Source organism: Mastigoproctus giganteus, chromosome 7 (genome assembly GCF_048544385.1).
Source record: "Mastigoproctus giganteus isolate SK-2022 chromosome 7, ASM4854438v1, whole genome shotgun sequence".
In the NCBI taxonomy this organism is placed as follows: domain Eukaryota; kingdom Metazoa; phylum Arthropoda; class Arachnida; order Uropygi; family Thelyphonidae; genus Mastigoproctus; species Mastigoproctus giganteus.
Window position 1 is genome coordinate 73,232,350 of NC_143581.1, and position 25,499 is coordinate 73,257,848.

The window sequence follows — 25,499 nt, forward strand, 5'->3', positions numbered from 1 at the left end:
TATGAGACCAAAAGAGCTGGACATAGACAAATGTCTCATGGCTGTGACAGCTATCCCGTGGACAGTATTGAAGATTTGCGATGCTGAACTGGGCTTCGAACTCCTGACACGTTGGATTGCCTCAATCTCTAAATATGCAGCCTCTAGGAAAGTTACCATCTCAAAACGGTCTAGAGGCTCGTGGACACCCACGCTCAACAAGAGCTTTAGACTAAAACAGTTGCTCCACAAGAGGTGGAAAAATTTGGGCCTAGTGGCAGATAGCGTAACATACTCTAGAGCAAGAGCAAACTTCAGTCACCTTAAATCATTGGCAATTAAACAGCATATGGACGCTACACTTGCAAAAGGAATTCTGCCCCATTCTTCGTACCGTAATGAGTTTTCAGACTGATCCTGAGGTGTGGATGAACTTTATCACGAGGTTTGACAGAAATGACCTTTATCCGGATGCAGTGTTTTGTATGCCCGATGATGGGGTACAAAGCAATATGCTCTGAATATAGCTATTACAAAGCATCAGCTTATTAGTGAAATCAACAGCATGCATGCAACGAACGCTATAGGGGTGGACGAAATCCCTCAGTTCATGATTGATTAAGTGCTTGAGCCCGTTCGTTATAAACCCCCTACTCTTGATATTCAATGTCATACTGCGTGGAACGTCTACACCATAAGGCCACTGCCAAAGACCAATACTACCCCAACTACAGCCAAACACTTAAGCCCAATCTCTCAGGCCTCATGCCTCCTCACACTGCTGGAGAAAACAATGTTCACAATACTGACTAGTCACATACTACTTCAGAAACCTTCTCAGATACATTATGCACTGCCTGGCAAATCAACGATCAGTAACCTCCAAATGACAACCAAGCATATCATCACGGCATTCGAAGAAAGATCTGACATATTGATGACCTATCTGGAATTGGAAGCGGCTTTTGACAGTGTCAGCATTTCGGCACTCCTAAAACATCTCCAATCCTTCTACAACATTGAAGGTGAACTCCTCAAGTTCCTGACATCTATTGGCCAACAGGACCATTGTGTTAACCGGTGCCGACAGGACCTATCAAAGAAACACCAATACAGGGGTACCGCAAGGAGGCGTCTCCTATTTACTGCCACCATTGCCCCTCTTGTAAATAATAGGACCGACATAATGTGGACAATTTAAAGATGCTAACCACAATAAAGCCCTCGGATAATGTGCAAGATGTAGTAAATGCAATTAATAACAGCCTCACTCAACTAGGAAACTACCTCAAATTCTTTGGTTTGAAGATTAATCCAGACAAGTCCGCTTATATGGTCTTTTCATTGAAGCCCGAACCAACAGTCATTCAGCCTACGCATCAGGAAAAATCATCAAAAGTGTAGCAAAGCATCGTGACGTCGCGGTGATCTTTGACACAAAGTTACGGTTCAACTACCATCTTGAAAATATATGCATGCAATTGAGTCGAAATCACTGGATGGCGAATCAGCACCTTCTCCGTGTCAGAAACCCAGCCACTACCAAGGGATTCCTCCAGACAATTTTCCAATGCGTCCTCTACGGAGTAGAAATTTGAGGTTCTGCGACCAAAACTACTTTAAGACCACTATATGCAGCCGAGTTTTGGTTACTTAAATGGGCCACACGGAAGTCTCACTTACCTCCATAGCAGCGAACCACAGCGACGGCCACGGCTTTCGGGCTGGAACGATTGACAGTGAAGATGGAAAAGAGATGCCTAACTTTCACTGAAAATGCTCACAGGAAAGATTTTTACTCCAACATCGGGAACGTGATGGAGAGTTCCCGCTCTTGCGCTGAGAGCAATACCTCAGTTGTGCTCGACCCATGGGAGACTGAACATATCTGAGAAATTTTTACACATACAAATCCCTCAGTTAACAAGGATACAGTCACTGGCCAAGGATTTGAACCGGTTCGCCTGTGACAAGCGGTACAGGAGAAGGATCTTATCGCAAGCACGTGATCTGCTCCGCGGCCAGTAGTGTATTGTGGAAAACTTTCGGTACCACTCCAACTGTGATCCTCTTATCGAGATGTATGGAGAACTGGCTCACATGATATCTGTTCGTGGATTTTTATTTTATTGATTTATTGGTTTTTTTTTTTTTTTGTTATTAGCATTATATATTGTGCTACTCATTACTATTTTATCATATTTTTATCCACCGGCAGTAGCCTTGATGGGTATATTGTATGGTATCATTTCCTTTAATTTCTGCTATAAAGGTAAAAATTAGATTAAGTTCAGTTATGAAATACAGTAAGAAAGAAAACAATCTTTATACGGCTAAATTAAAATTACCTATCTATTTCGTCAACTGGAGATCCAGATCCTCCGATTCCACACCAGTTTCCGTAGCTGACAAAGTCTAATGGAGGAATTCCTGTTTCTGTTTTTACCATTTTGGCTAGTTCTATAATGTTCCTTTTTGCTCTTCTTGAACTTGTATTACCTAGCAGTAAAAATAAACTGTAATTAGATTACGTCTGTTATGTGATACTATCATAAATATTTTGTTTTCCTTCAGAAATTTGAACTTGTAAACTTAACTTTTTTTAAAGTTATTTTCACCGTACTTCAAGCTAAAAGTGCTAAAAAATATCCGAAGAGGCACATGAATTGATTTTTATGTTATATAAAACGCAGTTATTCTGGTTTTTATGTTTTTACGTTAGAGGCCTGTATGAGTGCAATATGAACACAATCCGGCCATCTGGTTACATAGTAGTTCGGAAAAATCTCAGCCGAATTATTAGGAAAATAAGCAGAGCAAATGATGTCACATTCAGTCAAAGTCGTTAAATTGACGATACTGTTGCTGCTTTAGTACAGTACATGTACTGTACATATTTACAGTGCATGTACTGTAGGCACTCAGTGGTCACTGATTTGCTTGAGTTTCAAGGGATGGCTATAATACTATAGGTTGGCCCAAACTATTCAAAACATATTTCACGAATCGTTTCAAAGTTACTGCTGACAACTATATATTCCTCTACAAACAGATCTGGAGAAAAAAAAAAAAATTAGGGTGGGTTGTGTACAGGGACACAACCGCAATCGTTTAAGGCGTGAATCCGTCTTTGTGTTATTCGAGGAAGGGTAAGATGTAAATGAATAAAGTCTTGGTGGTTATCAGTGAGGTATAATTTTATTTATCAAAGACCGATGATAGGAGAAGTAAGATACATATGGCATAGTATTTACATCGATGTTTCTTACAAAGGTTAAAGCTATACAAGTGTTGCCCAGAATAGTGGGCGATGTAGAAATGTACTTCGAGTTGAACTCACGTTGACCTTTTGAATTTTTCTTTCCAATGATATACGTTTCTTACATTTCTGTTCATATTTCCTTTGCAATTTTTTTTGACATTATGAAAATTTTCATCAACTCAGCATACTTATCGGTTTATAACTTTACAAATTTTATTTTATCGGTTATTATTGCTAAATAATATTGTAGCTCCTGTTATTCTCTACAAATCGACACCAATTTCAACGTCCTATCTCTTCGCAATCCAAAGTTACACTCCCCAAACGCCACGCGGCGTCGCCATTTTCAGTGTTTACGCGCAAGCGCTACCCCTCACTGCTGCACACCACCACTACCCACCATTTTAGATACGGACACAAACTCTCTATCCAACAAAATTTAAATCATTAGATTATCATTTATAGTTTACGAGATATAAGCGCGACAAATCTTGCCATTTTTTTGGTTGCTACAGTTTTCGTCGAGATCCCCTATACCGGATCGAACGTCAAAAAAAAAAAAAAGTTCTTAGCCGAGTGGTTAGTACTACAAAGTTATTCACTCCGTGTGTACAGTATATACAGTAGAACCTGGATAAGAATCTTTCCAATGGAATGAAGGTTTGGGGAAAACTTCTTAGAAGGGAAAATGACCTTAAGGTTATGACATATTAACTACACAAATAAAAATGAAGAGATACACATACATAAGTTAAAGATAATTTTTAAGTACTATTTCAAAATTTATAAATATTTTACTCTGCCTATGGGAAACATTTTTAAACGGAGAATTTCGAATTGCTTAACATTCTGTTCATTAAACTCATTATCAAGAAGGAAGAATGAGTTCCCTTGGAGTTTCAACTTATCTTAAAAGGTCACAATTACAATAAGACAGAACAACAATTCACTAAGTAATTCAGAACTGTTCACAACCATCTGAACTTAACGCTTAATGTGGTCGACATCAATTATGGATATCGATGAAAACAATTGCAATATGTCACTTCCATTATATTAAAACGTTTATGCTCTGAAGGGAATGAGTAGATTAACAATGGAGGTATATTTTCACTGATGGAAGAGAGAGCCAGAGGGCACTAATGCAAAAGTTTGGAGAGGTACAGAAGGCTGGGTTCTCATGAAATTTACTTTCGGCAGTGTTTTAGATCATTGGAATAATTTGGTTGAGGTTGAGGCACAGAGTTTGGTAAAGTTCAAAGCGGAATTGGATAGCCACGTTTTTGGCACCCGGCAGATATGAGTGATATAGAATCCCCCCCTCCTTTTTTTTGGAAGATGCATGCATAATGTCTACTTCCTTGCATGATTTAGTTGTTATAATTGAGTTTGTGTATCCACATTAAACAACTTTACGTTTTCATCTTGATGCTTTAAAGCTGAATTCGTATCTCAACCTTAAAAAGTCAGTTGTTTTCGGTGTTATGTTTCTAGCAAATTTCTTAACTGAAATATCGCTTGCACGGATCGATCAAGTTAAATAGCAAAATTTTATAATGATTCTTATCGGAGATGAAATGGATGACAACTTTTGAGAAAAAATGAACGGATATATTCTCACTTCCATCATCTGGAGACGAAGTTAAGTTGTCCAGTTTAGTTTCTGCCGCTAGAACAGTGGTGTCCAATCTTTTCCCGTACAGAAGACATATTTAAAATCAAATATGTTATTTGATTTTAAATATGTATTTTAAATAAAATAAAATAATTCAAAGTTAGGTTTGTTTCACGGGCCGCACTGAGTGATTCGAGAAAAATTAGTGTGTACACATTGAATGCCTTTGAAAGTTTATACAGTTTTGAGAATTTTAGCTTTTTTAATGTTATTGGCCTTTTCCTTTATTCTTCTGCTTCTGCAATATTGATTTGTTCATTATTACTTTTATTTATTTATTATTTATTTTTTTTTCATATTCTGCCTTCAGGATCTGTTGTAATATGGTGTTTTACTTGTGCTGGGTTCTCATAGCCGCACTTATTGCAGTCGTAATAGTTGAAATTATGCAGCACTCTGAGGACAGCTGATTGGAATTTTTCAAAAATAGAATCTTTGAGAGTTACTGTTGTTTTCAAATACACGTAAAATGGATGAAATACTGTAGATCCTTCAAATGTTCCAACAAATGTAAGGCTTAATGCTGTTATTGTGATTAATAAAATTTTAATTAAGCGAGAAATGAAGAATTCATGTTTAAAGGGAGACATGAATAATTACAGGGCTGTTAGCTCGACTTCTGTTCCAGGTAAAATAATGGAGCCGCTGATTATAGAAGTACAGCAATACAGCCTACAGGACCATCCACACAGCAATGCAGTTATACTGCAGTCACAGCATGGATATGTTAAGGAATTTGTCTGACCATTCTCATTGGATAATATGATGCAGTATCAAAAGAACTGGGTGTAAAAATTAAATTTTGACATCATATAATTAGATTTCACAAAATCTTTTGATACTGTTGCACATAAAAGACTGCTATACAGATTGGAACAGTATGGCATTAAGCGCAAGTTGCTGCTATGGTAAAGGAATGGTTGAGTGGGAGAAGACAGAGAGTGGTTATCATGTGTGGACATGTGCTTTTGTAAAGGGGAGCACCTAGAACGTCTGTTAAATTCAGCCTCGGGTCACTGTGAAGAGCAGAATCAACTGTAAAAGGACCAGAAATGTGTTGGTGTAGGTTTGTGTGTGTTCTGTTGTTCTGTTCTGGCCTCTTAGCTACCCAGAAGCATCGATCACCTGGAAAGATGATTCTGGGTACTCGTCCACACCACGGGAAGGTGGGCCAATCCCAGTAAAGTACGTAACTATCTCAAAACAGACTCCGACCCACTGGTGTTGCCAGCAGGTGGGCCAGGATCCTCTGGGGGCCCATTCCAGAGGGACAGATAAAATAGAGAAGAGAAAGAGAGAGAAAAAAAAACGGGTGCAGGTTATGAAAGAAAATAAAATAATAATAATATAAAAAATAAATAAATAATTATAAATAAAAAATAAATAAATAATTATAAATAAAAAAAAAACTATACTGGAGTGGCTAACTCCAAACAGCACGCGAGGGAAAAAAAAATTACACCAGAGAGCGAGAAAATATTGGCATAGGTACACTAGAGAGAGAGAGAGAGAGAGAGAGAGAAACAGAAAAATAAGATAAAATAAATACATAAAAAAGGGGAAAAAAATAAAATAAATAAAAAGGGAAAAAAATAAAATAAATAAAAAGGAAAAAATAAAATAAAATATGGAAAAAACAAAGCTACACTTGAGGGGAGAAAAAAGATAAAATAAAGGAAGAAGAAGAGAGAGAAAAAAAACCCTTTTATCTAATCCACTTCAGGCCCAATGCCGGGGGTGTTGACCCCTCTATATGATCTCTTCCTTCGAGCAAAGACTTGGTTAGCAAAGTTGTGAAGAGAAGATAAACGTTCCTGGGGTCAGGAGTAAAAGGTAAACTGCAGCCATTATTAACCCACTGCAGGATGGAAGCCTCCTCACTAATTCATGCTGAGGAACATGGACCATAATCTACCAGCTGGTCCAGTGCGGGTTGACAGATCGACCGTATTTAGCAGTCAGGGGCTTGAACCCCGGTCTACTCAAAGAGTGTGTGCTACTGGCCCACCTTCCCGTGGTGTGGACGAGTACCCAGAATCATCTGTCCAGGTGATTGATAATTCTGCGTAGCCAAGTGGCCAGAACATAACAACAGAACACACACATAATATACACAAACCGACGTCACACACATATCTGGCCCATTTGTAGTGATACTGAGATACGAGGCGGAGTTGAACTCACGTTCTAGGAGCCGCCCCTTACATAAACACATGTCCACGTGACCACTCGGCTACGGAGGCCTGGTCAGGAGTAACTGGTCTAATTGATTTTCAGATATTGGGACAGTGCTCACTAAATCTCACCTCAGATCTTCGTACAGAATACAGTCAAAAAGGAGGTGCCCCCAGTTTTCCTTGGCTCCGCAGTAGCACAGGTCAGTCGTGCAGAGGCCTTGTTGGTACAGTTTTTCATTAAGAGAGCCATGTCCTGTAACCGGGAAGGAAGTCTCTGTGGTGAGGGAAAGCCAGATTGGACAGAATTAGAGGATGTAAAGGTGACATCAAGAAGGAATCCTCTGGAAACCATCTCAACCTGGGATGTATTCCAGCGGGTCTGTCAGATATTCACTAACTCATTGTAGCATCTGGCTTTCTCAGCTTTTGGGTCGGCGTCAAGATCAAGTTCGATGTCAAGGAACTTAGTGGGGATGTTGTTTTTAATTCTAAATACTACTCCTATGTAGGCGGCATACAGATCTAGAGGAAGAGTTCCAGCTATGACCTGTATGGCTACTGTAGATACTATTCTGAAAACTAAAGGGTGCCAGTAGTATTGTACGTTGGATGGAACTCAATCTGTCCCTCACCTTGACCAAGTCAACTCGGTGAAACCAGACGCCGGCCGCATATGTGACGATCGGCAGGTTTGTTGTTTGTTATTTGGTTTTTAGGAGCATTAGCAACTAAGGCCATATTGCTCCGGGATATGCAGTGGTCATTCCCTGACCTTTCCGCATCCTCCGTATTTGGTGGTGACGGGCTCGAACCCCGGTCTAATCAAGAAGTGTGTGCTATGCACTGCTGCTCCTTCCCACCTGGCTATGGAGTCGCCGACGATCGGCAGGAAGACTGCTTTATAGTAGAGACGAAGCGTCCTCTTGGAAAGGCCCCAGTCATGCCTAGAGATACGAATAATGGAGCCAGAGAGCTTCTTGACTTTTGATCTGAGATGGGTGAGGTTTGGCAGGAAGCTCAATTTGTGGTCAGTAAGCACTTTGAGAATGGTAGCTCCAGTAACTATGGGTAGCCGGATTCCAGAGATTTTAATCTGTGGTGGACACCTGAAGTCTAGTTTGTGCTTAAAGAGCATCATTTTAGCTTTACTTGGGTTAATGAGGAGTTTGTTCAAGGCTGCCCAGGAGGAGAGATCGGACAGGACCAGATTGGCATTGTGTTCAATGGCACGTCTATATATTCCAGACACAACGATCGTAAGCTCATCGGCAAAGGCTACAACTTTGGTGTTCTCAGAGGAGCGAGAGAGTCAATCCTGTAGAACCATGTTCCACACCACAAGCCCCAAAACCGACCCCTAGGGACATCCCCGAGAGACAGGCCTGAGGGAATGTTGATATTTAGATTTTAGGATAACAGTTCTTTCAGAGAAGTAGCTAAAGAAAAGTTTATATACTTGATGGGAACAGGAGGCAGACCGGAGGCGCTCCAAGGCGCTGTCCCACCAGACAGCGTTGAATGCTCCCTCAAAATTTTACAAAAATTGCCAATTCAAACTTACCCTCGAAGTGTTCTATATGTAACACCACTTCGAAAAGGGCCTCTTCACAAGAGCGTCCTGGTGTGAAGCCATATTGATGTAGAGAGTTAGATTAGATTAGATTTATGGCTTATGTGGTTTCTTTATCAGGCGCGCAGAAGAGCAGTTTTCCAGGACTTGGGAAAGAAACCTTCCTGGAGGCATTTATTGTACAACAGGAGGAGGAGGTATAGAGGCCTTATTTTAAACAAACGGAAGATGAAGGTGTACTCTATCAGGTCTAGGCCAGGGCATTTGTTGGGGTTTATTTTCTGTAATACTGCGGTTAGCTCTTCCAGGGTGTAAGAATCCGTTGTGCTTTCCGTCGCCCAGCGGCCATTTGCTTTTCTGATTGCTGTATGCTCTGGAAGATCCTCTGCAACATCGTCTGAAGGAAACAACCTATCAAGGACTAGGTTGGCTGAATCATGCCAGTTGGAGATTTCAGGGGTGAAGATTTTATCTCTCGTGATTTTATATAATAAGCCCCAGGGGTTGGAGTTCCCAGTTTCCTTAACAAAGCTCATTCAGGTTGCTTTCATCTTGGCTGCTATGGTTTAGTTTAGTCGTTTTTCTTTTGGACGTAGTCACTGTAAAGTCGCTCAACTTCTTCAGGCGGCCAGTCCCGGTGCTGCAGGTAGTAGCGATGGGCCCGCACTGCTAATCTCCGAAGTATAGCGAGATCATTGGTCTACCAAATGGAGACAAAAGGTCGGAATAGTTTCTTTTTGGTAGATTTATATGATGCTTTGGAGGTTGCTCGTTGGAGAGCAGTTATCAGTTCATTGGCTTGCGTGTGGTTATTAAATTCAGTTATTCCAATTATTATATTAGGGCTATGCGTAATCTCTTACATATACCCATATATGTATTATGACTAAATTGCACGTGTTCTGTGGTCGATTTGCCTGTTTTTGTGGGACGAAAACTCCCCAGTTTCTGGGGGGGGGGAACCTTGCTATCTACGCTTGAGACCGACTAACGCAGCCACGGAGTGAAAAAAGCCCACTAAAGTTCCTCGCGTCATCGACGGGATTCGAACCCAGGCCTTTTCCACCCGATGTGGAGAAGATGGTGACGATACCATTGTGCTACATGCGCAGTGTATGGTTATCAAAGTGTAAAGCGTAAAGTGTTCGATGTCTAACGGCCCCAGTGGTTTCCCCCATCTCCCATTGTGTACTCTGTTAGTGTATCACAGAACTCTGTGAAGGCCAGAGGTTTAAAAAGTGTAATGTGTGTGTGTTAGCGTTGTGAAGTGTCATGTTATGTTGTTGTTCTGACCATTTAGCCGTTGGGCCCCTAGTGGGACCCCCACTTGCTCACACTTAGCCCCGAGGAGGCAGGTCAGGCACTAGACGGATCGCTTAAGTACTCTGGCAGGCCCTGCCACCTAATTTCCAAAGATTTCAGAGGCAAGGGGCTAAAAAATAAAATAATAATAAATAAATAAAAAACAATAATAATAAAAAATATATAAAAAATAATGTAATAAAAAAATAAAAATAAATAGATAAAGTAAAAAAAAATGCGATACAAGTTAGAGTAGGAGTAGTCTGAAGGAGGGGGGACAGGTAGAAATATGGGGGTGATAGGGAAGGCAACCCCAACCTGGTCAGTGGGGACAAGCCGCACCAGGAGAAAATAGGGACGGAAACTGTCCCCCCTGCCCAAGCGATGGGGTTAAAAGTGAACTGGGCAAGAGTGCCCCGTTCAGGTCGCTGATGTCAACAGTTACTGTCCGGTAATGGATCCATTAGCCCAGACAAGAAGTACTTTCAGGAGACTGGCATTTGGTGTTATTTTGCTTCCTCCGGATGTTTCTTGAGCTTTAGTGTTATTTTGCCTTCTCCGGATGTTTCTTGGGTCTTCCTTGCCTTATCAGTGGCCATCGTTTGGAGAGGTCAGGTCCAGTTTAATTGCCTCTAATAGGACTAAGTCACAGTTAGGTGTTGATCCCTGTGTCTCTCATTGGAAGCATCATTATTTTGTCAGTTCGACGAAATGGTTTTCAATTTCTGGTCAGTTTAGAGTATAACCATATAGTCAGTTCCATGGCATGCATTTAAAAGGTCCATGTCAGTGTCCATGAGCTAACAGTTTCAAGTTCAGGGTTGTCAAGTCGGGTGATGTCATTTTTGCAGTTGCCTTTCATTAGAAGTATTTATTTTGTTGGTCATTTATATCAGATCAGTTTGTCTAGGTAGTTTGTCCATTTCCATTCAGTTTAGTCGTATAGTCAATTCCATGGCATTCATCAGTAAGGTTCATGCTAGTGGTCTCTGTGGATGGCAATTAATGTCCTGAGTCGGGCAAAAAGTTCCTGTGCATACTTAGTAAAAGCCTTATACTCTTTTGGTGAGTAGAGATCTGATTCCAGATTCCGTGGGAAGTAAGTGATTGTTGTCATTAACCAGCAGCGAAGGTCCTCATAATGGGTACAGTCAAACATAATGTGGTGTCAGGTCTCTGCCTCCTTGCATGGGCAGCATGGTCCTCGATGATCCCAAAGTTGGTTAATTTTGCGTTGAATAATCCTTGTCCGGTCAGTAGGTAAGTTGTGAATAGTCCGGGATGGAACCAAGTTGAGGACTTTGGATACACCCTGTCGATACTGAGTAAAAACTTTTTTGTGATTTCGCCTTTTGTTGATGCAGTCCATCGAGCCTTCCATGCCTGCTGTAGATGCCTTTGGAGTATAGTTTTCCTCTGCCTTCTGATTCACTGTTGGGTCTATGGTGAAATTCAAAGAGGTGCAGGGAAATCTCTTGGCAATGTAATAAGCCATACCGCAGCGGATTATCTCAAGGTCCAGAGGGAGGGCCCCATCAAGGACCTGGAGGGCGTGTGTACTGGTTGTACGGCAGGCACGGGTGATGGTGAGCAGTATCGAACGTTATTGTATCCAACATTCTTCGGTTTACTGCGGTTGCAGCTTTATGGAACCAAAAAGGAGAAGCGTAAGTTATTGCAGGTAGGAATGTAGTTTTATAATAGAGTGACAGGGTGCACTTATTGACTCCCAAATCCAGTCTTGTGATTCTGGCAACTGCAATGGGTACAGTCAGTATAGATTAAGAATTATTCTAGTGCAGAATAATTCAAAGATTAAGAATTATTCTAGTGCAGAATAATTCTTAATCTTTGTTCTTATGTGCTTCAAATGGTGTTGAAATGATAGATTAGGGTCCAAGATGACGCCAAGATATTTTAGTTGGTTTACCAGTTTTATAGTTGTATTATCAACTTTTATTTGTCGTGGTCTCTGTAGGTTGAGGGTTCCCTTAAGTACGATGGAGGACGTCTTGGTTGGTGAGATTTTTAAGAAGTGGGTTTGTGCCCAGTCTTCTAGGATCCTCAATGCCTGGTTTGCCTTGGTTTCGAGCTGGGCCCTGCTGTCTGCAGCGATCGTCAAAATTAAGTCATCAGCAAAAGTCTGGGAGCTGATGTCACCAAGATCTATAGCCAGGAACTCATCTAAAATCATGTTCCACAGGAGCGGCCCCAGAACAGATCCCTGGGGGCAGCCCCTGCAAACCAGTCTGGTCAGCTTTTTGTACGGTGCGACGACATTTATTTTTATCTCCGAGAGGTAGGACTTGATTGTTAGGTAGAGGTTAACTGGGGTGTGGGCGCATCTTACCGGGCCAGGATGCTCGGCCACCAGATGGTGTCAGATGTTCTGGTGAAATCAATAATTATGACAAGGAAATATTTCTTGTCGCAAGTGGTTAACTGAAGACGTTCTGCCTACAAGGGGTTAGGCAAACTGTAATTAAGATGTTTTGCTGATCCTAGTTCCTAGGATGGGATTTTCCATGAGATAGGTCTCCATGGTTAGAGAAGTTAGTCCACTTCTCCACTTCTTCCTACTTTATTCTTGCTTAACTTCTTCTCACTTCTAACTATTGGAGAGTCCCTCTGTTGATTCTCCTCTATTCTATCCATTTACCTCCCCAGATCCCAAACTTCTCCCTCTGTATTCCTCTTTTTCCACTTCACTCTCTTTTTCGGGCACTCTCAGGTGTTATGCCCTGGGCTTGCCCAGCAGGAGATAATTGATCCTGGCCGCCTCCACGTGGCGGGGATGGGGGGTGAGACGTAGTGACCAGGTGTTACTGCTTCTTATCTGCTAAGAGCCAGGCACCGGCCGATAACATAACAACAGAACACATCATAACACTTACACGACCAACACACTACATACAATTGGCCGGTTTTGGCATAAGCTTCAACACAAGAAGTACAATAGCGGCTTATGGGGGAAACCCTGGGATCCGCCACAACAACACATGAATATCCCTGAATATCCCCCCTGTCGCAAGTGGTTGTAGAATCCAGGAGATTTCTCTGCGCTTCGATTGTGGAACACCCAGGTTTGAACCCAAATTGAGTTGGCATAGTTAGATTTGTAGCTTCGTAGTGGTGACTAATCCTTTCATGCAGTAGTCTTTCAAAGAGCTTACTGACAACTGGTAACAAAGATATTGAGCGATATGAATCCGGTACGTCGGGGGGGGCTTGGCGGGATTTTTCAGGATAAGTTTTATGTTTGCTGTCTTCCATTTAGTTGGAAAGGTTCATGTTTTGAGACAGGTATTAAATAAGGCGAGGAGGAGATTCGTTGTAGTTTCTACTACTTTTTGATGATTTCTGGCTCCAGTAGATCTGGGCCAGGGCATTTTCTGTTTCTATTAAGTTGGTGGCCTGTTGTAGTTCCTCCAAGGTAAAGGCTGGTTCTTGTTGTTCTGTCATATATGTGTTATTATCAGTGCAGATTTGGAGCTGCTCCGATAGAATCGGGGTGGCTGGTTCTTGGAAGATTGCATCTAATATGTTATGGATTGATTGTTCCCATGTAATAGTTAGGATTCCCTGCAGCGTCCGTGTATGAGTAATAACCTCTCCTCTGGGGAGTTTGTTTGTGATGACTCTGTACGCCACTCCCTGTCTGCGGGAGTAGCAGAGTGGTATCGTCACCGTCATCCCCACACCAGGGGAAAAGGCCTGGGTTCGAATTCCGTCGATGACGCGAGGAACTTTAATGGCTTTTTTTCAATCCGTGGCTGAGATAATCGGTCTCAGGCGTAGATAGCAAGGTTTCCCCCCACTAGAAATTGCGGTTTTTTTTTCGTCCAGCAAAAACATGCAAATCGACCAGAGAACACACGCAATTTACAGACACGAATACGGGGTAATGTAATCATTTACGGGTAACCCTAATATAATAATAATAATAATGTACGCCACTCCCCAGGGATCAGTATTTCCTGTAGTACTGACCAAATTCTCCCAAGCTTTGCGTTTGCTGTTCGTTATCAGATCTGTCTATCTATTTCTTACATTCCTATAGTTTTCTCTCATTGCCGCAACTTCAGCAGCCGGCCACGATCGCCGCGCCCCTCTGAAACTGCTTCCTTCTTTTGATCACTTCGCGTCTCAAAGTCTGGATCTTTGGGGTCCACCAGGGGACTGCACCCGGGGCTGGCGTCTTGCGTTTGATTGTCGCCTCACTGATGGTTGTGATTATCCTGGTAACTCTCTTTTGGGTTTCGTTTGGATCAGATTGCATGTTCATTGCAGCTAGATGTTGGGCCGCAGCCGGCGCGAGCAACTCAACAAAGAGCTCCCGGTTTGCTCTATTAACCGCAAACCGGTTAAGCGTCTGTTTGAGTACTGGTGTCCTGGTAAGGGATCGTCGGATTTCATAAGTAATTACTCTGTGGACGGATGTCCAGGAATCTTGAACTGTCCAGTTCGTGACATAGCCAGCGTTCCCAGTTGCCATCGGTGGCCTTCCACAGAGTATTACAAAATGTAGGTAATTGGTGTGGCTTGTTCAAGACAACCATCGTTGAGTTTGCGAGGAACTCCTCAAGGAGCTGCCCATTCCTAGTTCCTTTTCGATCAGGTGTTTGACTGTACCAGGCCGGCGACCGACAGTTGACATCCGCCCCGACTATGATTCTCTGGTTTGGAAGTGTGTCAAGCAGCCAGCAACTGCAGGTACCTAGTGGCGAAAGTGATTTCACATTGAGGCCTGCAGTACAGCGCGACAGCATAGAGGGGGTCTAGTGGGGTTAAGATGTGAGCACATGCGGCCCAGGCCGTGCATAGTTGGCTTATTCTCATTACTGTAAAGTTGGGGTTACGAACCACAATGGCGGCCCAAGGAGTATCTGCCTCAGATTGTATGATCTTAAATGCCATTGGGTAGCCGCATACTTTTTTTAGAGTGGGTGTACGGGTCCTGCAATATAATGGTTATCAATTAACACTGCTCTTCGTGGACTAATGTTATGAGCGTATTCCCCCAAGATTCATTGCTGAGCAAGGCTGTAGTGGAGGATATACGCCGTATATCCTCTGGATTTTTTAAGGTGAATAGCTTATACCTTCTGGTTTTTGAAAGACTGAAATACGGCTTAAACGGGTATACATCGTATACCCTCTGGAATTCGATTAAGGCCGACCGGGCTAGCCAGGTGGGTAAAGTGCCTGCCTGGCAACCCAAAGGTCGCGGGTTCGAATCCCGCCTCGGGCTTGGATCAAAGTACTGAAAAAACCTTGGGAGGTGCACTATGGCCACAGAAGCCGATGCGCCAACAACTACCAAAAAAAAAAAAAAAAAAAAAATTCGATTAAAAAATTCTCTGCTTTTCGTAACATTCATAGAGTTAATTCTGCTAATTTTACGACTACAGCACTGTTGCTGAGCCCATTGTTGTTTTCTATATTTATTAATCTGATTAAGGTAATGTTTAAGTTTGCAGATGATACAAAGGTTGGCAGGATGGTTAATGGCTGTAATCAAGGTAAGATACTGCAACAAGATCTAGAATAATTAAGCCGATGGGCTGGGAAATGGTAGTTGAAGTTTAACATTAACAAATGCAAGCTACTGCATATGGGTAGCAATAAGCATACCAACTTTGTGGTACTACGCTCAGCATAATGGAAAATGAAAAAGAACTGGGGGTAATTGTGTAGTCAGGTATTAAGTTTTCTGAGCAGTGCAGAGAGGCTTCTAGGACAGCTCATGTGATTTTGTCAATGATATAGAGTAATTTCGTCAGTAGGGATAAGGAGGTGATTATCCCATTAAGGCAACGGTTAGGCCGCATCTCGAGTACTGTCTAGAGGTCTGGAGACCTGATTTTAGGGTGGATGTAGAACTGCTGAAACGGGTGCATAGAAGAGCAGCGACATTGGTGAGAAGAACAAAGTGGTGTTTTTCAGTTTAGCAAATTGCAATGTCTGGAGACTAGACACCTGCGAGGAGATTTGATTGAAATGTTTAAGGCCTTTAATGGATTGAGTAAGCTCAATGCTGATGGAATCCATCCTCTTATTCAGACCGCACGCATGAGAGACATACATTCAAATCGAGGAAGGACAGTTGGAGGTCGAATGTGCGGAAATGGGTTGATTGTTGGAACAAATTCCCATCTCGTATTGTAGAAGTGGGTATTTTGAATAAATTCAAGGAAGAACTAGATAAACTGCTAGAAGAGATGTACAGGTTAAATGGGAAGTGTTGCCTTTTTTTTTTAGCGATACTGTATAAGCTTGCTTTCTTGCATCCTTTGCCACTTACTACTAATATTACTAATGATAACGATGTGCATTTAATTGACTAAAACAGAATAGTTTATATTAATTTCATTTAATAAACTACCTGATATCTGCATTTATTTTAATAGTACAGCAAGTTATTTGTTCTCAGTGCATTCAGCGATTATCTAAATCCTATTGGATAATGCTGCATCATACGTATCACTTATTCAGGATTCCAAGAGTGTGGCCTCCTGAAAAGAACATTGGATCACTATTTTTTTTGTTTTATTAATATAAGCATAGAAAATGTTCGATAACTGTGGAAATTAGCACTTCACCTTAGTACAGTAATATGTTAATTAGCTGATTATACTTCTGAGATCCATTTATGCATAGTAGCAGTCCTTTCAGTCTTTCGGCTTTTGATATCTATTTTTCTTAGATCAGTTTCCTGACTATTGTTCTGTGACCCTCTTTCTTTCGGACCTTCATGATTAGGAAAACTTAAATAGTTATGTTCCGCAAGTTTCAGTATGTTGGGTAGTAAACAACTTAGAAAGTCGGTGCGCTGAGATTTAATCCACTAAATAGAACAGGTAAGATGATCATACATTAGATAAATCGTGTAATTATGTTATTAGAATAAGCGAGAAGGAAAAACAATGTGTTTGTTGATCATCTCCAGAACATCGACAGGTTGACTGACCGCAAGTGTCCGATTTTTATGGCTTTCACTCGCTTCTTACGTCACTTCCGTCAATTTCACATCGAGGTTACGAAACGTGCGAGACAGATGACCCATATTAAGGTTGCTGTGACGTTATTTGGCTAGTAGTATAATTCGTGCATACTCCTACTAGTTTTCGTAGGTTATTCGCGTTAACATACTTTCTCTTATTATTAGCCGCATTTAATGTTTGCAATTGCTGACAGTTTTGTGTCAAACAGAACGTGATGTCTCAGAAAAGGAGCTTTGTGGTTGGGCATCATGATGAAATAATATGTCTGGATGTGGCTCCAACCGGAAAAAATTACGACACTTGCGGGGAACTCTACTCGCCCTTCTGCTTCTGCTTTTATCTTCTTATTCAGACAGGCGTCATTTGCAAGCATATTAATTCAGAATGTGATGTGCCTACTCTTGGTTACCACTTGCAATTAATGACGAAATTTGCTTTCTGAAAAGCCACATATCTCGGTGCAGTGTGTGTGTGTTAAACGCCAAAGCAACTAAGAGTATGAGGTGTGATGTGTCTGTGATTTGGTGTGTTCTGTGGTCGGCTTGCTGATTGCTGAATGAAAAGCCACAGTTTCCCTGAGAATAAACGCAACCCTCGCCTGAAACTGGCTGAAACTTAGCCAATTTTCGGGAAAGAAAGAAAGAAAAAAATATCCTTTTCCACCCTGTGTGGGTGTGGAAGGACGTTGATTATAACCGCTGGGTATATTTGTATATAAAACTAATTCCTGTTATTTTAAATTCGTTAGTATTTTATAGTTTGCGAACGGAAGATTCGGAAACATTTTATTCTCCCTTAGTACGGCATTCATGTGACGTCGATATGTTGCTTAGGGCTTGCCCTGGGCCACCTAGCTGGCCCAGGCCAAGTCCTAGGCCACTTAAAGGGACCAAGCTTGATCTAGTAATCCCAGAGTAACATATCAACTCTGTGGTATCACACTGACAGTGGTAGAGAATGAAAAGGATCTGGTTGTAATTGTGCAGGCAGATATGAAGTTTTCTAAGCAGTGCAGACGGTCTGCAAGAGTAGCTCATGGTGTCTTGTCAATGATATACAGGAATTTTTCTAACAGGGATAAGGAGGTGATTGTCCCCTTGTATAAGGCAATGGTCAGGCCACACCTTGAGTACTGTATACAGGTCTGGAGGCCTCATTTTAAGAAGGATGTAGAGCTGTTGGAACGAGTACAGAGAAGGGCAACAAGATTAGTGAATGGAACAAAGGGTTGCTCTTACAAAGAAAGGCTTAAGTTTTGCAAATTACAGTGTCTGGAGACTAGGCACCTGCGAGGTGATCTGATTGAGGTGTATAAAGCCTTGAATAGTTTGAGCATGCTCAATGCTGATGGGATTCTTCTTCTTGCTCAGAATAATCACCTGAGAGGGCATAAATTCAAATTGAGGAAAGACGGTTGTAGGATAGATGTGCGGAAGTTTTATGCAATTAATTTTGAATAAAACTTCGAACCTTTTTGCAATTAATTTTGCTTGAATAGCGAAATTAATTGCGTTAATTGCTAATTACATTTATTATTTATTTTAATTATTCATTTATTATAATTACATTTTCGCAAGTAATAAATTACAGCTTATAGTATTGATTTCAAAAGGAACTTTGTTAGAAATAAATCTTTTTTAGAAAGTTTTAATATTCTTAGAGGTTCATATTGTGAACCACTACGGAAATTTCTTACTTATGAACTCAGTTGTTTACTCAGCATACAACTGAGTAAACACCCATAAAAATTCAATAAGTAGGTGATTGGAAAATTTTAAAGAAACTGGATCAGTTAATTAATGACAAGCAGCGATTTAGTGGTTTGTCATGATGGCGGCCACGTTGAAGTGTGATAAAAACTGCATTAAGAATAAAACTAAAACTTGAACTTTCATATAATTTTTGCTAAATGGTTCTATCATTTACGACTTTAATTATTAAAATTTAAAACCGGTGCAGGACTTTATGATCACCCTGCATATACTAACACCACGTGGCTTTAGCTGTCTTGTAAATTAACACACGCGCGCACACGCAAACAAATTTCGCTCCCCCCCATTCTTATGTCTCGACAAGATATTCAGAACCTTTGGCGGTTATCCATTTCACATATAGGTGTGTTTGCAAGTGGAAGCGAAGGGGTAATGATTCTTTACAAGAATAACTTCTCCATAATTAGTCTGCGCGTGTAGCACAGTGGTATCGTCACCATCTTCCCCACACCGGGTGGAAAAGGCCCGGGTTCGAATCCTGTCAGTATGCAAGGAGCTTTTATGGGCTATTTTCACTCCGTGGCTGAGTTACTTGGTCTCAGGTGTAGAAAGCAAGGTTTCCTCCCAACCAAAAAAAAAACCGTTTTTTTCGTCCAGAAAAACAGGCAAATCGACCAGAGAGCACACACAATTTACAGACCCAGTACAATATGGACATATGAAATGACTTTCCGGGTGACACGCTAATGTAATAGTTTTTTTTTTTCTTTTCTCCATAGTTAAAAATGAAACCTCCCGATCGGGAGATTTTGCCACCACCACCACTTTCAAATCTATTCAAATCATATTGTAACCATCCCTGTGTTTTAGCAGTCGGCCGTTCCTCTCCGCCTGGTGGCACGCATGTTACGGTGGGAGCAAGTAACTGCGATACTGCAGGTTCGATGGTCTGGTTCAGCAGAAACGGGTCAGTTGTCGGCAATGTTTTCATATGGGGATTGTTTTCCCGGGAATCTCTTGGAGGCCTTACGCTCCTAGACCGCACTTTGAACGCGAAAAACTATCTATCCCGTCGTGGATAGAACAGTTGGTATGATCGCCGTTCTCCCCACACCGGGTGAAAAGACCTGAGTTCGAATCCCGTCGATGACGAGAGGAATTTTTATGGTTCTTTTTCACAACGTGGCTGAGTTAGTCGGTCTCAGGAGAGGGTACCATGGTTTTTCCCCCCAGAAACTCGAACTTTTGTGGAATTTTTTCACTCCGTGGTTGAGTTAGTCGGTCTCTAGCATGTAAATAGCAAGGTTTTTCCTCCCCTGGAAACTCGAGATTTTCGTCCAGCAAAACAGGCAAATCGATCAGAGAACGCACGCAATTTATGAACAACAATACACATGGGCAGATAAGCCACCTTTTGGGTGGACTAATATGACAATTTCTTTTTTATCCATTGTGGCTGATCACGCATATCTCATCGTCGTAACTGTCTTTCCGGATGGCACAGGTATGTCCTGGCTGGATAATGCGTTCTACCACTTTTCCGGTATTATTCAAGAGTGTATCGTAGAACACTAAAGTGACTTCCAGGTGCTATTGCTATCTTCACTGCCGAATTCGTTGATATGAATCCCGTAGAACATATCTGGCACTACGTGGATCAGCAGATCCGGAGTTTGTTTCCTTTACCACGGACTATTTATTATTATTATTATTATTATTTTAGGGTTTCCCGTAATTAAATACATTAACCCGTATTCTTGTCTGTAAATTTCGTGTGTTCTCTGGTCGATTTGCCTGTTTTGCTGGACGAAAAACCCCCAGTTTCTGAGGGAAAAAACCTTGCTATCTACGCCTGAGACCGACTAACTCAGCCACGGAGTGAAAAAAGCCCACTAAAGTTCCTCCCGTCATCGACGGGATTCGAACCCGGGCCTTTTCCACCCGGTGTGGGGAGGACGGTGGCGGTACCACTGTGCTACCCACGCAGACTTACCACGGACTATTGTAGATCTACCGGATGCAATTCTGGTGACATGGTATAACATACCTCATGCAACTTTAAGAGTTCTTATAGAGTCTGTACCTCGCCATGTGTTGACGGTATTGGCGACAAGAGGAGGTTAAACTCGCCATTAGGTTAGGTAGCCATAATGTTTTTGACTGGTATATTCTGTACTTGCCACCCGACTATGACGGGAATGCCAGAAATGAACTCCTAACATGGCTCGTCTGAAATCTGAACAAAAATGCATACTCAACCTTGGTGTCAGATATGAACGTGTGCCTCTTGTGTTATGCAACGATGGCTATCACATGAGGCACGCAACTCCTTGACCTCATATATTACAATACTCTAGACTTCAGATTACTGACGGTAATACTCTCTTCTTCTCAGATCACCTCCCGCTCTGATTTCAACCTAACCTAAGAAGACAAACATCTAAACAAACAAAAAAAAAACTTATGATGGGCAGGTGGTTCGTGCTAATGTTATCTTCTAATTAAGTGTTTATTAAGTATACATTAAGTTGGATTTGCTTTAGCAACACCCACCTAAGTTCTCGAGTGCTACCTTTTCCTCGTTATACAGCCCGTACACGTCTTGGCATGGATTCCACAAAGGGTTGCAAGATGCTGTGTAGTGCTACCATTCGTTGCACAATGTGTCGAATAATGCCTGCATATTTTCAGTTGGATGGCCATAGCATCGAATATACTTTACAGTAGGTTACAAGTATGCGGGTTGAAATTAGATGAGTTGGGCAGCCATAGGAGGACTGAGAATTCATTGTCTTGTTCCTGAAAGCATGTAGCAACCGACTGGGCCTTGTGGCATGGGCGTTTTGTTGTTAGACGCTGCAGTTATCTGAATACACTATCATCATGAAGAGAGTGTGTGTACTTGGTTGGCGATGACAGAAAGGTAAGAATTCCCAATGAACGTTGTTTAACAGTGATCAGAGGACTGCGCGGGATAGCACAGTGGTATCGTCATCGTCCACCCCACACTGGGTGGAAAAGGCCCGGATTCGAATCCCATCGATAAGGCGAGAAACTTTAATGGGCTTTTTTCATTCCGTGGCTGAGGTAGTCGGTCTCAGGCATAGATAGTAAGGTTTTTTTCCATCCATAAACTGGGATTTTTTCGTCCAGCAAAACAGGAAAATCCACCAGAGAACACATGCAATTTGCAGACAGAAATACGGGTTTATGTAATGAATTACGGGCGACTCTAATATAATAAATAAATAATAAAAAAAACATTGTAACCCGACTGGCGGAGACAAACCAGAGAATAATGGGCAGCCTGGCTACATCCTAGCGGTGTGTGCGGACAACGTGGGATCCCACCAGGGGCCCTGTCACCAAATGCCAGGACACGCAACAGAACTTAACAGATTTACTACACATCCAAAACACGACACTTTCCTGGCATTTACAGTAGTACTGCATTTCTTCACAGCAGATGTGGGAAATCACAATTGGCTCCTCACCTAACACTATGTGCATATTGTAACCAGAAATTCTGCGTCCAGCACCAGGGGATGCCTTCATCTACATCCTCTTACTTCTCTCTCTAACCTCTCGTACATTCTGTGCTTTCATACTCTACACTTTTTTTTTTGTCTCTGTCCAATAAGCTCAGGCGACCCTGGCTACCTCCGAATGGTGTGTGCGGTAACGTAGTTCCCGCTAAGGGACGCACTGCCAAATGGTAGGACGCAACAGAACCCCACACAACATTTGCATAAGCAGCACAAAACACCTTTCCTGGTATTCACAGTAGTACAGTACATACGGCACAGAAGTGGGAAACCACCAGAGTCTCCACACTCCCTGACACTATGCGCACATTATAAACGAACACCAACAATGCATCCAGATGCCATGTTGCATTTCTCTAAATGCGGATACGCATGGTAGAGTTAGAAACGGGATCCATCAGAACAGGCAACAAATTTCCACATGTTGGTGGTCCAGTGTTGTTGCTCATGAAAGGCGCGACCCTCGCGGGTACAGTTGGTATAATCGCCGTCCTCCCTACACCGGGTGAAAATACCTGAGTTCGAATTCCGTCAATGACATGAGAATTTTTATGGACCTTTTTCGCAACGTGGCTGAGTTAGTTGGACTTGGACGACGGTAGCATGGTTTTGTCTCTCGGATACTGAGATTTTTCGTCCAGCAAAGAGCAAATTGACAAAAGAATTTACAGGAAAAATATACAGTATTTGGTGCAATATGGACTAAGTTGCTAATGCGGCTGAAATCCTACAACAACCAACCAACTACCAAGGCGCAGTTTCTTGTGTCTCGCAGTAAGCACCAGTACCCGTGACTGCCATGGCCCCTACGAAGTAATATACGGCGCATAGTCCATTTGGATGCTCTTGCTGTGTTGTATTAGATGGTTAGCTGGGTCATTCTGCTGCGTCTCTGCTGTGTTACGAAATGTGACACACAATGTTCACCACAGAATTTAATCACACGTGGCTGCCTCACCTGTAATATTTGGCTGGTTGTTCGATGGTCAGTCATGGTAGACTCATGACATCGCAGAAAGGGAGCACTTAACCATGTTGGCTGTTGTTGCGACACTGGTTTGCCTGTCTTACCCCAGTCAAGACACATTCGAAGTCGTAAAGATCTTCACGCGTGCCAAATAATCTTATATCAGCCGATCCTCGCTATGATCTTTCACCAGCATCCCATACAAATCATCCCAGTCATCTGCTCCAACACGAGGGGGTGTTGCTAATGCAAAGCGAACTCAATGTAAAAGCGGATGTAATTTTAAAATTCCGTGGATTTCAGCTGGCCAACTCTCTGCTTGTTTCCCTATAGAGGATACGTTAGATGCATTCTAGGATGCGTTGCTGCATATACACTGATGTGCAAAACTTAAGGACGTCAGGTTTTCACCTGTAGCTTCTCATAGGAGTGGCCTGGATATGGGAAAAGCATACCAAATTAACCTCGTGAGGTACACAAATGAAGGAAACAACAACGGAAACAAAACGGAGGGACTTTATTCAAAAATGGTAACACACTGGCTGCCGTGATACAGATGCATCACTGCCAAAGATGTAACAAAGGGAAGAGATGGTCCTCAGTAAGAGATATGGCCACCCCTAATGGCGATGCAGGCTTTGCACTGCTTGTCCATACTTAGAACAATGTTGTTGATAAGTTCTTGCGGTAACATCGTCCATTCCTCTGTCAGCGCCATCTTCAGCTGGTGAACATTTTCTGGTGGGTGTGGACGTGCCGTTAGACATCTCCCCAGAGTGTCCCATATGTGTACGATGGGATTTAGATCGACGGAAACGGGCAGGCTAATCCATACGAACAATGCCATCACTTTCCAAAAGCATATTAACAGCTGCAGTGCGATGGGGTGTGGCGTTATCCTCCATAAACACAAACTCGGGGCCAATGGCGCCTCAGTACAGTAGCGTGCATTGGTTACAGTACCGCCTTCCAGTATCTGGAGTTGTATACGTCCATCCAAGATAACGCCTTCCCAGACGAGAACACCTCGACCGCCATATCAATCCCTTTCAGTGATGTTTGCGGGGTGATACCGTATGCCAACCTCTCGCCAGATTAGCTGACGTCCAGAATCGCTGCTGAGACTGAATCTACTCTCATCAGTAAAGAGCCTTACTCCATTGCGCTGCTGTCCAGTCCTTGTGTTCAATGCACCACTGTAAACGGTGCCTCCGATGGGCAGGTGTTAAAGGGACAGAGCGTACTGGCCGTCGGGAAAACAGTCCACCTTTGTGGAGGCGCCTGGCTACAGTAAACCGCGATATTCTGCGTCCTGTGCTCCTGTGCAGCTGGTTTGCAATGGATCCCGTTGTCTGGTGTCGGTCCCTGTTGGCCTGTAGGAGTATATAGCGGTCATCATTGGACGTTGTTTTTTGTGGACGACCACCACTGGTCCTTCGAACAGCTGTACCTGTCGTTGTGACGGCCGAGAACGCGTTCGAGCCCGTCACCGCCAAATACGGAGGATTCGGAAAGGTCAGGGAATGACCACCGCATATTCCCGGAGCAATATGGCCTTAGTTGCTAATGCTCCTAAAAACCAAATAACAACAACAACAACAACCGAGAACGCACGTGAGACGATGCTATGGGCGATACCGAACTCTGCAGCCCCACTCCTCGCACTTCGACTTTCCTCGAGCTTCCCAATTATTCCACCCCGGGTAAAGTCATCCAGATGTTGTCTACTGGCTATTTCGTTGTCTGTAGCACTGTATGAAACCAATCGAACGTCTGTAACAATCGTGCTCACCATTCGGTAATTTGCACATGACTGCTGCTTTTATCTGTTTATGTGAGCCCTTTCATCATGATTCAAATTTTTGCATGTGCACCAACTTTCTACTGAACGGCCACAGTTATGCAAATCGCTACAGGCTGTTTCGTTTGATTTTGTGGTTGTAACCTTTAGAAATAGTGTTTAGCTCACAATTAAAATCAGCTTTCGAGAAAACAAAAACTCTCTAGCAAATTGGAAGAAAACTGAACAACCAGCTGATCATGTTTGATATAAACGGGCTAGACCGCAGGTTAATCACATGAAGCAAGAAGTCCACTATGGAATGTTAAGATTTAACACCTCGAGCGCCCAGAAAACAGTCAAGCAATGCAACAAGAATGCAAATTCCACAGTCATCGATCTGGAAATGTACTTAAATTACATTGTGCTCCAATTAAATAAACAGAAGACAGCACAAATTGTTTTTACAAACAAGAGGATTAAAAATTCCATATGTTTTCATAACCCAATGAAGTCGAAAAAGTTC

The 25,499-nt window shown here is 42.3% G+C and overlaps 1 protein-coding gene across 1 annotated transcript in view; it reads right to left on the reverse strand.

The window, feature by feature from the left end:
* Positions 1–25,499, reverse strand: part of LOC150082991 (acidic phospholipase A2 homolog) — a 63,424-nt gene that overhangs the window by 28,401 nt on the left and 9,524 nt on the right. The window contains exon 2 of the mRNA XM_090376964.1: positions 2,328–2,478. Within this exon, the coding sequence (XP_090233090.1) occupies positions 2,328–2,478 (151 nt within the window). The remainder of the gene's footprint in view (positions 1–2,327; positions 2,479–25,499) is intronic.